At 51.3% G+C, this 13,537-nt stretch overlaps 1 protein-coding gene and 1 pseudogene across 1 annotated transcript; one reads left to right on the top strand and one right to left on the bottom strand.

Annotated features, from left to right (window-relative positions):
* The first annotated feature begins 959 nt into the window (after window positions 1–959).
* On the top strand, window positions 960–11,225 carry LOC144156155 (uncharacterized). The gene is made up of 3 exons (XM_077687997.1): window positions 960–1,205; window positions 4,664–4,805; window positions 10,748–11,225. The coding sequence occupies exons 1-3, from the start codon at window positions 1,067–1,069 to the stop codon at window positions 10,941–10,943; spliced, it is 477 nt and encodes a 158-aa protein (XP_077544123.1). The 5' UTR covers window positions 960–1,066; the 3' UTR covers window positions 10,944–11,225.
* Window positions 11,226–11,964: 739 nt separating this feature from the next.
* LOC144156156 (uncharacterized) lies at window positions 11,965–12,980 on the bottom strand (annotated as a pseudogene).
* Between the last annotated feature and the right edge of the window lie 557 nt (window positions 12,981–13,537).

Here is a 13,537-nt window from a genome sequence, read left to right as displayed (position 1 = left end):
CTCTTACTGCGGGATTTTCTGAGCAGAATGACCTCAATGGTCTTATATAGAGAAGATGGGGAACCTAGAGGCCCCCGTCAGTTGCGACCAGGTGGACAAAGTCGCGTTGCTTCAGTACCACGCCAAAACACGGTTTATTGGGGAAAGTCCCATTAAAGTCGGCTTCACTACTCAACACGCATGCATTGCTGGGAAGCCGTTTTTCAGGAGCAATATAAGAGGTCTTATATAAAAACATAAAGGCCCTAGTGCCGTATAATAGATTCCTCCATAAAGTCACAGCGGCGAAAGTGTGATACATCGAGCGTTACAGACAGACAGAAGGTTTCCGTGCTCAGTCCACATAGAAATGCTCGAGCACTTAAAAAGAGATCGTGGTCTCGAAAGGACCAAGGGCCCATAAAGGGATGCGGAAACGAGTGTTAAATCTAGGCGCTCTAACCCATACGCTTGAAGCAAGAGACTAACACATATGCTGCTCCCACTGCGATGAGGAAACATGCATCCGAGAGCCATGTTTTGTATACGCGGGCTACCTTGATGTTTCCGTGTTCAGTCCACATAGAAATGCTCCAGCATTTAAAAAAAAGGATCTTGGTCCCGGAAGGGCCAAGGGCCCATTAAGGGATGCGCAAACGAGTATTCAATCTAGGCGCTCTAACCCATGCACTTGAAGCAAGAGACGAACACAAATGCTGTTCCCACTGCGATGAGGAAACATGCATCCGAGAGCCATGTTCTGAATACGCGGGCTGCCTTAATGAATCCACTAATCTTCGGCGCGTTAACCACCTTTTGCAAGACTTAAAAATGGCAAGACGAAATAAAGGTAATTTCGAATTCGTGGCCACGTGTATCTATGTTGTTGTTCTTTACAGAATCACGCTTATAGGCCCCGCCTGGTACAGCCGGGACCTCTGGCAAGAGCTGCCGGCTACGAGTAGCGTCTGCTGCTCACCCTGTCGGCGCTCAGACTGCGAAGAACGTCCTTGTGTCACGTGCGCCCGCTCTGTTAAGACGCAGTTCTACCACCAGTGCGACGCAGCCGTCACCAAACACGGAACGCATGGCGCCCTTCAACCAACAGCTAGTTCGTGAGGTGAAGAAGTACCGTCATCTCTGGGATCAGCACACCAGGCTCTTCACGGAAGCAGCCTGCAGGGATGCGGCGTGGACTGATATCGCTGCGACTCTCGGTGTCTCCGGTGGGTACAGAATGCTTGAATCGGGGTTGCAGGCGCTAGGCCTGTCGTGATCGGGAAACACGTGTGTCGCTTTGAGAAGCGGGGTTGCATGGCAGCGTTTAGCATAGCGAGAAACACACACCGACAGAGAGAGTCGTTAGTGCGTGTTGGGAACCGCGGGGTCGCGGCGGAGCTCTAGAGCAGTTTTGACGAGTTGTCAATGCAGATGCAGTAATGTCAAGTTGAACGCCGCTGATTGCCCGTTCGAGTTTCATGCTGCAATTAATGTTCGTTCTTCGTTCATTTAGCTGCGTTCTTCTGCGGCGTGCTGGCGTAGGTGGCCACACAGAACAGGGAGGAGGGAGGAGGCCAAAGAGAGCGGCAGCCAAGCGTCGCTGCCACTGGACGCTGAACAGTTTTTTTTTTTTAAATGCGAATGCATTTATTAGTCGGGGGTTGTCTTGCGTCCATCGAGCGGTGTGCGCTTGCATTCCTCCAGCGCGAGCGCACGTGAGCGCGCGCCTCGTAGTTCTGCCTTCGTCGTCGTCGTCGTCGTAAATGCGAATGCATTTCTTAATCGGGGGTTGTCGTGCTCCGTCGGCGTGCGCCCGCAGGTATTATCTCTCCGCGCTCAATGCCGAACGCATGCGCTTGAAGCGAGCTGTACTAGTTTGCTCGAAGCGGCAAGGACGGCGAGTACTGCGGTGTTAGTCTCGTGTCTAACGTGTATGGGAACTTGATATCGCACGCCGTTGCCACGTCTCCCGTTCGAGACACGTCTCCGTACAAGGACTTGTACACCCTTGCCTACACCGGAGACGGAGTCTTTGTGGTGACCGTGTACCTCGCGCCCAACCTCGCTCGAGACGCCGTTGCCGCGCAGCTGGACGCGGCTGTATGGAAAGTGTGCGCGTGCGCTCCAAACCCTCTGACCCCATAGTCTTGGTTGGCGACTTCAACGTTGACGTGCGCAAGAAGAGTGGCGAGTGGCTGGTCGAGTACATGCAGACCAGGCACTCTATGCATTGTCTCTCTGCCGGCTTCGACACGTGCCCCACTACCATTCACGGGAGTTGCATTGATCTGGTCTTTACGCGAAACTGTGACGCGCGTATGCTTCTCAAAGACCCTTTGACCGTGCACTTTAGCGATCACAAGGCAGTGATTGTGGCCGTCAGGTACAACGATAACACAAACAGGTGCTGATGAATAAATGATTACGTTCACACTCTCGTCATTAATTACGCCATTACTCGCAACACACTCATCGGTGCACCCAATGCATTCGCATGTCTGCACGATTCCCTTCGGGGAGGTGCGGGGGAATTTTTTTCGATTGCTGAACGCCGGCGGCTGATGGAGCCGTACTCTCTGCAGCCGCTACTCTCTCTCTCTCTCTCTCTCTCTGCGCGTGCCCAGAACGGGGGCGCGCGCTTGTGTGTGTTTTTTTTTTCCCTGATGCACTGGCTCGCGCTGTGGGCCGCGTTGACTGTCCGCAGCGGATGTTACCAAAACGCCTGGCGGGGCGCAGCGTCTGGCGGCAAGTGAGGAGAGAGCACACATGCGCCTCAGCCGCGGAGAACGCTGATTCTGGCAAAGTAGTGGCGTGAGGTAGGGTCAGCCTATCAAGTAATTCGCTCCGTGTCTCGCGTCACATATTCGTATCTTCTCATAAACGGCGCTCTGAATGATCTGCGGTCCTGTAATTACCAATGAAGATAAAGACAGAGAAGCAAAGGAAGAGGCGCAAACACGATTTAGCAACGAAGGAGTATTTAATATGTATACCTTCTGGGAAAGCCATAATAAAATGGCCTTAAAATAACGCAAGCAGACTTTACTTACCGCAAGGAATTTTTTTCGCTGAATTTTTTTCACCGTTCTTATCTCTTGCGTTAAAAGTGCTATCCAATATTACAACCGGCTTCATCCCATTGGAGCGTTCGCAGCGTTTATTTATTGGTATGGTGCTTTGCTGCATAGCTTACAGTAAAAGGCGTTTTATGGATTGCTCCTGTTAGACATGTATCCCCCACGTTTGTATCAAGTTTGACAGATGCGCCAAATACACTTGGCAGCGACTATCCCAAAGAGCAGAGTTACTTGGGCCGCGTCTCCTAAATGTAATGTAAATATGAGCATGCTCGAAACCTAAACTTTTCTTACGCCACTGAGACCTTGTTCATTTTTTTAAAGGGGTAGGGAAGGGGGGGGGGGGGGGGCTCACTAGTCTAGCCTTCTGGTTACTTACTGTCGCCAAGCGCGACCGCGGCCAATACAAGAGAGCTGAGCTGTAAACTATAGAATACAGCAGAATTCTGCTTTCGGGACTCATGCGTAATGGCGATAGCGGAGCGCGTTACCAATCGTCTCACCTGCAGACACGGCAGAAAACGAGCCAAATGATCCACTGACGTAGCCAGGATACCATTTAGGAAGAGGTTCGAAGTTTGGCAATGGCGGTTGTGGGGATGACCCCCTTCCCTCGCCATGATTTGTACCCGTGGGCATTATGTGAACGTACCCCGAGTTTCCCTCGACTCCGACGCCTACATCTCCGTAGTTCCTGAGAAAATTTGATTTGCGCGTAAATGCTTCTAGGGAAGGACAGAAAGATGTCAGCTTTCATAGCTGAACTAGTCCTCCCCGTGCACACTTTGGCAACAGCGAGGTATAACATGAAGGCAGCAGCAATGAGCTCGGTTGAGGAATAGCGGGGAGGAACAGTTGCGTGGCGTCCGTCCCGTCCCGCCCACTCTTCCCCTGCCCCCACCACGAGAGTAGAGCTCCACCATGCACTCCAGCGTCAAGGCACGGCCGCTGGGAGAACGCGGGCCCGTGGTCGCCTTCTTTGCGCCGCCATGGAGTACCATCTATTCCCTAAGGGGCCGAAGGGGCCTGCGGCCACTCAACGGGAAATCTTCGCCCATCTGCTCCGCTACCTCGAGACGACCGGCCCCACACAGCGGCTGCAGCCCAGACAGCCGTATTAGTGACTGATGTGCCCGGACCGACTTAGTCCCACCTTTAACCCTTTCTTCCCTCTATCTCTTTAACACTCTGTTCTATGCTTTCACTCCCCCCTCTAACTTTCCCTCCCCCTCTCTGGGTTAAATGCACGCGAGCTCCTTGCCGAACTCAACAATATCCCCAGTGCACTTCCTTTCCATTTCACTCAAACCACAAACAACGACCGCCTCCTCACTGTCCCTGCCCAAACTGCGCTAAACCTTCTTCCACGGTCATGAACCGACTCGCCCCGCACAACGTTTTATTGAATAGAAAACGTGCTGCCACATCTGTCCTCCGCTGCCTCCCACCGCTGCCTCTTCCACGTTGCGGCCAAAGAAAGGGCTGGCGAAGTGACGTGTTGTGGAGTAGACAGACTGCTTGCTGGGTCGGGCTGCTGGGCCGGGATAACGTCGATTGTGTTTGTGGCACGGCTGGTTCTAACCCACGCGTTATTCCCCTTCTCGCAGTGAAGCAGTGCCAGACCCGGTGGCGCTCACTCCGGGACACCTACGTAAAGCGCAAGAAGCGCCTGAACGCCACCGCCGATAGTCCATGGGACGACTTGGAGCAGGAGCTCCGCTTCATAGACGACTACCTGCGACCGCCCAAGTGAGTTGTACATATATAGCTGGTGTGCACGCTGTTTTAATTGAGACGCTGCACGGCACGTTGCCGTGTGGCGCTGGCTTCCCCCCGCGCGCTCCAATTTTCAGTGTCTGAAGGGCATGCTTTCAACTCTCCCCCCCCCCCCCCCCCCCCCACCCCCGCGCGCTCCAATTTTCAATGTAAAGTGAACTCCCGTTAAGACAAACTCGAAGGAACCATGATAATTTGTTCGTCTTACCAGAAGTTCGTCTTATCAGAAGCCCTCCCAAAAAGGAATCGTCAACACGCCCTGGTGAATGCAAATATCTAGCTTCAAGACGGTGAGTGAAGTAGACTTATAATGACGTAAAAAGAAAAAAAAAACAATTTATTTGAGTGCATAACTGGATAGACCGTCTTCAAGTGCTCTTGCCTGGTTATATCCAGTCCAAGCGGCGACGGATAGCGTACAGCCGCCACCTCAAGCAACAACGCCGCATGGACAGAGAGGGGACTCCTGGCTTTCTCGGCGGTTACGCGGTGGGACTCGCGACGTGAACCGACGTGAACTCACATGCTCGCACTGAGAAACGACACTGGTCAGGAGGGCTGCTTCGTTCGCGAACAGGAAGCCTCTATCATCGCTTTTTTTTACTCTTTTTATCCTCCTAGTTTCGCGCCTCTCTCCTCCAGAGCAGAGCGGCCACAAAACTCGCCCTCGCTCTTTTTTTTCTTCTTTGCTTTGCGCTGGCTCCGCGGGTTGAAGGGTGAGAGAAGTGGTAGCTTTATGCGCGTTTCTTTTTTTCTCGGTCCCTCCCTTCCTCCGTGGCGCGAATTCGCTTTGCGCTATGGTTTTCCTTTACTTTTCTTTGCCTCTGGTCGCGTGAATGCCCCGCCGCACCCCGCCAAGACTGCCATGTTCGCTACCCAGAATCGCCAGCAGTGGCGGTCACCCCGAAAGCTGTTCGTCTTAACCGAACTGTACGTGCAAGGCTGTTCGTTTTAAGCAGGTTTATTTTTCATTTGATCTATGAAAAACCAAACAAACGCCGTTCCCGCGTTGTTCGACATAAGGAGAATTCTTTTAACCGAGTTCGTCTTGGCGGGAGTTTGCTGTATTTACCATCTAAAGAGAAGGAACGAAGAAAGAATCCTGTCGGGATCTCGCGGCGTTAATCTTTGTCTCCAAGCTCTTGCGCGCATTTTTTTCTGTCGGTTTCGTCCAGGGACGCATGAAAAAGCAGCCAATTCTTGCTTCGTAAATTAACATTAGAAAGCTGTGCCTTAACTTTGGGGGCTGATTGGTGCTTGCAGGGATGCTACCAGGAATTTATGGTGTCGGAAGAACTTCTTTGTGTGCACCAAACCCCTTACGAAACGTTGCTTCGCCACATTACCCCCATTCACTGCAAATGGGCAGGGAAAGCTTGGACAGCCCATCACCGCCCGTTCCATGAATCCCATCACCGCCCGTTGCATGAATGCAAAAAAAAAAAAAAAAAAAAAAAAAGCATCTTAAACAACGTTTAAGATGGAGCATCTTATACGTTCCCCCTGTATTTTAACGCACGTTCGTCACCTTCCCCTCTATACCGGCGCAAAGATCCTTCCCTTTGTTATGTGTTTCGATAGTGGTTCCGAGTACTGCAGATTGCGATAACGTCAGCCAAGAATGAATGGATGCCAGTTATCACTTTTTACTGTGCCTCCACCCCTTTGTCGCACTAAACACCGTACACAGCAGGCACGTCACAGAAGGGAGGAGCTTTGCTCCGGTGCAGACGGTCTTGCATGCGTAATCATGCAAACGACAATTAAACTTCGCAGTTCGATATCTCAGAGTACAGATACGCTAGAAGAATTCTGTCAAATGAAACAGCGTAGAAACACGAATTGAGTCTAAATTTTCAATACAAACATGCCTGCTTACTGCAGCCACTTAAAAGTGAATTATTCAATTTTAAATAATTAAACCACCGACATCCCTAATTACGACTTCATTCTGTGTCTCCTGGGGCGCGAAACCTCACTGTAGAGGTGGTCTTCACGCAAACCTTAGCGCCTAATTAAAAAAAAAAAAAAAAAACCTGCCGACTTAGTTTTGATCACCCTATATATCCCTTTTTGCATACCCCGAATTTGTTGCCCTAATAGATAATATAAGTGGAACCGATCGGGTCAACCCCATACGCTCAATTGGCTCCTTGAAAAGCAGTTGCCTAGCTGCCGAGTAGCGCTGACAGTCGAGAAAAAAAAAAAAAAAAAACGTTCGATTGTTTCCGCAGGAGCTGGCACCGCATACGTAGTTCCGTAAAGGAAAGCCCTATTCTACACCGATAGAAATTTAGCCTCGGGATCGTGCAGCGCAGCTCAGGGAAGGTCACTTCACATTGCCGCGAACCACAAAGCCGAACATTCCATCCAAACTTTAAAAGCTTGTACTCTTCAGTTGATAAGAGTGTATGTGAGAGAGTTGGGTCTTAGCCACAGGACGACATCCATGGTCACCGAACTTGCCGCTCTGCGGGCTGCTTTCGCCTACATCATCGAGCAACCAGCACGTCAGTGGGCAATCTTCACGGATTCTCGGGCGGCCCTTCAGTGCTTAAAATCGTACCCGAAAGAACAGCTTGTTTTAGACATCCATGCATTGCACTTACAAGCTCTAAATGCACACCATCATGTAGAGCTTCAGTGGATTCCTGCCCACTGCGGTATAACTGGAAACGTCAAGGCGGACACTGCGGCAACGATAGCGCATGATCTGCACGGGCCAGTGATACCGATACCGTTCTCCAGAAAAGATGCTTCTGCCCTTGCGTCCAAGGCTGCCTGGAGATTTCAGCGATCCATGTAGGCTGTTGCGCCGCATAATTACGCGCCGCTTCACTCCATAGACCCGCACGGGACCTTTGGGATGCCTGAAGGACTTTCCAAGCATGACGAAGCGGTTCTTCACCGTGTGCGGCTAAATGTCGCTTACACCAATTACTTTCGATTCAAGACGAAACAGGCCGCTTCCCCCTTGTGCACTCTTTGTGACGTGCGCGAGGACTTGAACCACGTGCTATGTGAGTGTACGCGGTATAGAGCCGCCAGAACGTCCCTTTTAGTGTCCTTGGGTCTTCCGCTGTCTAGAGGCCTAACTCTCAGTGACGTGCTAGGCCCTTGGACGAACTCTAAACGAGCATCTCGAGCGACAAAAGCTCTACTGTCTTTCCTGCGAAGCACAGGACTTGATCAGACTCTTTAAACAGGACTCTCTTAATGAGCGCGTCATCTTCATCACAGTCATTATCATCATCTCTTCATCGATTTCTTTTTTTTTTTTATACATCTGGTGTAGCAAGCTAGGCGCCTTGGCCAGGCTAACCTCACCAGTATCATTACAGACTATTCTCTCTCTCTCTCTCTCTGGGTCTAAATGCCAATATCTTCTTGATGATGCAAAAAGAGCCAGATTAGGTATGCCATAAGCTGTGACATGTAAGCCGTCACAACGAGATTAGCTAGATGGTCCGTTCGTGCGTTGCTTTCCACTTCCTCTTCTTCTTTTCAAGATTTCTTTTTTTAGTCGTCCTAAGTCCTAAGAATGACAGGTGACCTTTTGTTCAGAATGAAGGAAAGTTATTCGAGCGCTATCATGAACCGTCTCATTTATCAAGCAAGCAGATAAGCTAAGGGGCAAGCAAGGAAGTAAGTATGCATTGCTAGCAATGAGGCCCACAGCCTTTATGATCTTTTGACCAATTACCCACACGGTCATTTGCCACGTGTTGGTGCAGGCCAGTCTTGTATTTGGCCACTACGGGACCTGGAGCGTTTTTTTCACACGAGCTGGACAAGATGTGGTACGCAACTGGGACAATTTCCTTAGACGAGGTAAATCTAGAGTTTTGTGTAGCATTCAAGGCGGCTCTTTACGCCATTTCTGGTACCAGCTCAACAAAGTTATTATAAGGTATGCCTAATTTTCACGGAATTGAACTAATGAGTGTGCAGTACCCCTTAACTTCATTCTAATAATGTAATTGTGTCCGAGTGCTAAATTCCCACTTTGTAACCCACGTAGACTGGGGTCAACCCCTGTACCGACGACAGTGTTTTATTCTTCGAATATCTGCATAAAAAGGTGTCCCCTCGCGCACACAAGAACACATGTAAAAAAAAGATTTGAAGGCAGGTTGTATACTATACGAAAGACAGTTTACTTTTAAAACAATGTCCCACTTGTATTGCGGGCACCTGTTAAAAGCGCCGAGAAGATAGCCAAGCTCTGCTCCAGAATATGGCAGAAACAGCCTTGTTGGTGAGCATTATGAAATACAATTATTGCATACGAATTTTCACAATGGAAATGAGCGAACTGTCAAAAGACGTCTTGTCTGATGGTAGCGAAAAGTAAAAAATTGGGCCCATCTCCCCGCGAGGGGGACTCGAGTAAATGCGTCGCATAGGGGGTGGGTGTATTGCGTTAACGTTTAGTGTTTGGGGAGTTGGTGGTAGTGAATGCGTTGTATCAGCAGCTTCTTGACGTAGTTTGAATGAGTCAAGGATATAAGGCGCGTTCGTAGCCTCCCATTCTGTGTCGGCTTTGTGGCGCAGTGGGTAGAGCACAATGTACATTGCGTTCCGCCCGCGGGGTCGAGGGATCGAAACCAGGCGCCGGATAGTATTTTTTTATATATAGTGTAGGGGGAGGGGTGCGGACTACGACTACGGACGTCAACGCGGGTGACATCGTGAGTTACTGAAATGCTCTGCATTTAAAACGCCCGTCTGTCCGAGATTTCGGACAGACGGGCCCGCCTATTCAGGTTTTTACGATCGGCGGAAGGGGGGGCGGGCAACTCACGGCGGGGAAAATCCCTTGATGCGCGCCGTCGTTTTTGCTTGAAACCCGGACGGTGGCCAGCAACCGAAGTCTTCTGTTGACAGATTACGATTTAATTATCTTAACGGCCCCGCGACAGCGATGCCTCTTGCCTTCGACCTCTGGTCACAGCGTCATCGATATCCGAGAGACGTCACCGTGTGAAAGGGAAGTTCCCTCTCGGTGCGAATGTTTCGTTTACCAAGAACGAAAGACATATTGACGTCTGTATACGTCTTTCTTGTCTCCTCCACCTAAACCCTTTCAGCGCCCTTTTCTTCCAGTGCTTCGTTTGTTTCTGACTGTCAGGATGCACTCCTTTTTGGTGCACTCCTTGCCACTGCGTGCAGGGGAAAGTGCATGGAGCCGAAAGAATATATTTAGTACCGCGCACGCCCGCGATCACGGCTTGTTCTCGACTTGTTCGCTAAGACACAAACCACGTAACATGTTTAATAAAGTCCCATCTTTTTTCGTCCTTGGCCGTAATGTTCGTCCGTACTCGAGACCAATCGAATCCGTCATCGGCCACGCACCAAGATCCCCAACAAGGTCCATAATTTCCCATGGGTGTTTTTTTGTTGTTGTTGGCGACTGTTCGTATTTCTTGAACCACAGGGGGATCCAGGCTAAACCATTCATTGCAACTGAATGGCTGTGGAGGCTCCCTTAAGGTCAAGCAAGAAGGCTGCACGGCTTTCCGATTCTAATTTAGATGGTATTGCAATTAGGGAGAGTGAATGTGCTCGTAGCTCATCTATCCCTTTCATCAACATCTGCCCCTTTATTCACCACGGCTCCCCATTGTGGGTTTTGTGGCGGCGCCCGTAAAGGGCTCATACACCCTCAGAGGGATAGGGAAGAATGGTGGGCTCACGTAAGGACACGAGCAGAAAATAGAGGTATACGGATACAGGAAAATAAATAAACAAGAAACGACCGGGAAAATCAGTGCACTGTAGCAGGCTTCGTAAAGCGAGTTTTTTACCATCTTCTCGGTTTGTCCATGCTGCAGCCAGCATTGGCGCATTAGAAACCCTCGACACAAAGTTGTTGAATGTGGCTCTCTTATCCTCGTGGCGGGCATTCGCAGGCGTTGCGGGCAGCGTCCTGCGGCGACTATGCCTGGACCGGGAAGCGAAGAGAGTCCGGAGGCCGCCGCCGCGTACCCGCCAGTGGTGCCGGTGCCAGCGGCCGAGCAAGACGAGTTCGTGCTGCCGCATGCGCCGCCGGTCGTGGTCCAGGTGCCTCCGTCCGACCTTGAACGGGAGTTCTGTCGCCCAGATTAGAGATTAGGATCCTCGAGCTGCCTACCGCTGCCGAGTTTAGCATCTTCGGTGACCCCCAACCAGCAGCACCGGCAGCCATGGCAGCCGTCGACCAGCACTAGGCTAGAAACGACGGCTGCGGGACCTGCGTGCGCCTCACAATAAAGAGATGGCACAGTGTGGTTGATTGTGTGATAAGCGCTGCAGAAGAGACGAAGAATACACGAAGTAGACGGCACGCGGCGCTACGCGCAAAACGCGGTGACAATAAATGAAAACAAATAGATGTCCTGTCTAGTTTTCGTGTCTTTTGTTCCTCCTGCGCTTATTTTAGACACTGTTCTCCTCATCTTGGACAGAATACTTTAGTAACCCCAATTCTCGAATGGCTATCAGCGCGCCTTCCAGATTGTCAAGACTGAAGTGTATGGAGCACCACCACGTTTTTTGACAACCTTGACCACAACACTTACGGCATTTATGTGTCACCGCAGACTGACATACTTGTAAAGTGCGTATATTGAATGAACGCGAGAGGGCCTATTTCCCAGAGTCTCTATCTTGCCTTTCCTTCGCGTCTATCGGACAGTCAATTACTACGTGTAATGGAGATGGCAGGAACTGGAGTAAGGCAGATCCTTTATGCTAGCCAAACTGCTACTCATATCGAACGGTATCGCATGTAGAAACCTCCGCATTGTGGCGCTCGGTTTCCTCTTCTTTGTAATGACGGAGCCAGCCAACAACTTACTAGCGTTACACGAGATGAGAGACAAATATTTCTGAACGGGACGAACATTTGAACAAAATTGTACGGTCGGAGATGAGGGAGCATACATTGCAGTATAAGAGCCTGTGTCGTGGGGGCGCTGCTTCACGGGCCGGAGACTAATCAGTGTGAACTGGAGTTTCGCGTTACGTTGGTTACAACACACTGTGGTGGGCTTAAGATTTGCCCGTGATGTGCATGGCCATTAGGCAGTTATGCAAAAACATTGCAGAGGCTAGGACGGAAGAAGTGACAAAATAGAGCCCTGACGAGAAATTGGGGAACGATTTATTACAAGACCTTAACTCGACCGGAAAACACAGGACGCAAGCGTGAGTCCGTTGAAGGAAATGGTAACAGTGCAGATGGCAGTTCAAATCACTGACAAAACCGACGAAACGGCCAGTGTCAAGGCTACTATCTAGTACAAGGCCAATATTTTGGCCGGCTTGCGAGCCTCCAGCTCAGCCACCCGAGCTTCCAGGAGGGCGACGTCGTCCAGGGTAGCTCGGAGGGCCTCCTTCGTAACGGATGCCAGGCCAATCCAGTGCCAGCACCGCAGACCGCAGCTGGTCCCGCTCCTGCTCCAAGGTGGTCATGTAATCTGCCTGCAAGCAAATTACCTGACCACCTTGGAGCCGCCCATGGGCGGCTCCAAGGTGGTCAGGTGGTGGTCAGGGCGGCCGTCTCCTTCCAGGCAGCCGGGTCCCCGCACACGAACGCCTGTGCTTCCTGACGGCTTCTGCGACGCCTCTTAGCTCTATCTTGGCCCTCTGGACGGCCTCGGAGGAGGCGCAGATGGTCGCCTCGAGCTGCCGGTAGTCAGATGTGATGGCCGCCTTCTGCGCCCAGTAGGCTTCGAGGGTCTTGTATCGTCGACCAACTCGGCCGTCATAGCTGGCTTTTCTTCGGCACAGCTGGTCAGCCAAGTGCCCATCTCGTTCACGCGGACCAAGCATGCGTCAAGCTGGGCGCTTTTGGCCTTGGTCGCAAGGTGTTTCTGCTCTTTTTCCTTGTAGCTGTGGAGGAGGCTGCTCGTGCAGAACCAGTTGTTGAGCAGGGAGACGAACAGGCGTCGGGTGCGCCGGGGCTCGGGGTCGACGAGGTCGGGTAGCCACACGTCCTCGATGTCGAAAGACGCTCTGCAGAAGGGTCAGGTGGTGCAGCAAGAGAACGGCGCACTCGATGTGGGTCCCTTCGGACGGCAGCGGGCTGCGCGGCCTCGCCAGGGCCGCCTCGTTCAGCCCCAGCGTGGACAGCGCCCCCCGCAGCACAGGCGTAACAGTAACTTGCGATGATTACGTTCGATCCTTTCGCGTTCACAAACTATCTTGAGGTGTTGCAGCAAGCCGCTTTTGGCCTATGACGTAAACACCGCGCTATGCGTATGCGCGAGCGGCATCCACCCTGCCCGAATATCCCCCTGTAGACATGATATATAGAACAACACGGCGTCACATGGTGCGTGTTGGTAAAACGTGGATCTAGAAATGTTACAAATGCCACTAAACAGTGATTATGGCGCAAAAACAAGAGCAAACTGCAATAACAATAAAAAAAATCTCCGCAGCAAGCAGCCCCACGGCGTGCGAGGGCGTTTGCTCTGTAGAGGTCAACAAAGATGGCGGCACCGCCGTGAAGTTAAAGGGCGCGCGGCGCCGCGGGTGAGGAGAAAGTAAAAATGAGGAGAGCGGTAGAGGAGGGAGCAGTTGGCCCTACCTTAGTAATTTTAGGGGCCTTAAGGGCCATATAAGTGACGAAGATGCGGCTGGAATGGCGGTGGAAGAAAGGTAGGGAAAATATGGGTACGTAGGGGGAGTAGTAATCAAACGGATGAGAATTTAGA

This window comes from Haemaphysalis longicornis, unplaced genomic scaffold, assembly GCF_048455015.1.
Source record: "Haemaphysalis longicornis isolate Haplotype H1 unplaced genomic scaffold, Haemaphysalis longicornis Haplotype H1 scaffold_1, whole genome shotgun sequence".
Lineage (NCBI taxonomy): Eukaryota > Metazoa > Arthropoda > Arachnida > Ixodida > Ixodidae > Haemaphysalis > Haemaphysalis longicornis.
Note: the sequence above shows the minus strand (reverse complement) of the source record. Positions and strands in the feature narration are given on the sequence as shown.

What these genes read in the sequence shown, in the direction of transcription:
- LOC144156155 (XM_077687997.1), top strand. Translation starts at nt 1,067, where the DNA reads ATGGCGCCCTTCAACCAACAGCTAGTTCGTGAGGTGAAGAAGTACCGT. An exon ending in TGCGACTCTCGGTGTCTCCG is followed by an intron (nt 1,206 to 4,663) that starts GTGGGTACAGAA and finishes CCCTTCTCGCAG; the next exon opens with TGAAGCAGTGCCAGACCCGG. An exon ending in GACTACCTGCGACCGCCCAA is followed by an intron (nt 4,806 to 10,747) that starts GTGAGTTGTACA and finishes GGGCATTCGCAG; the next exon opens with GCGTTGCGGGCAGCGTCCTG.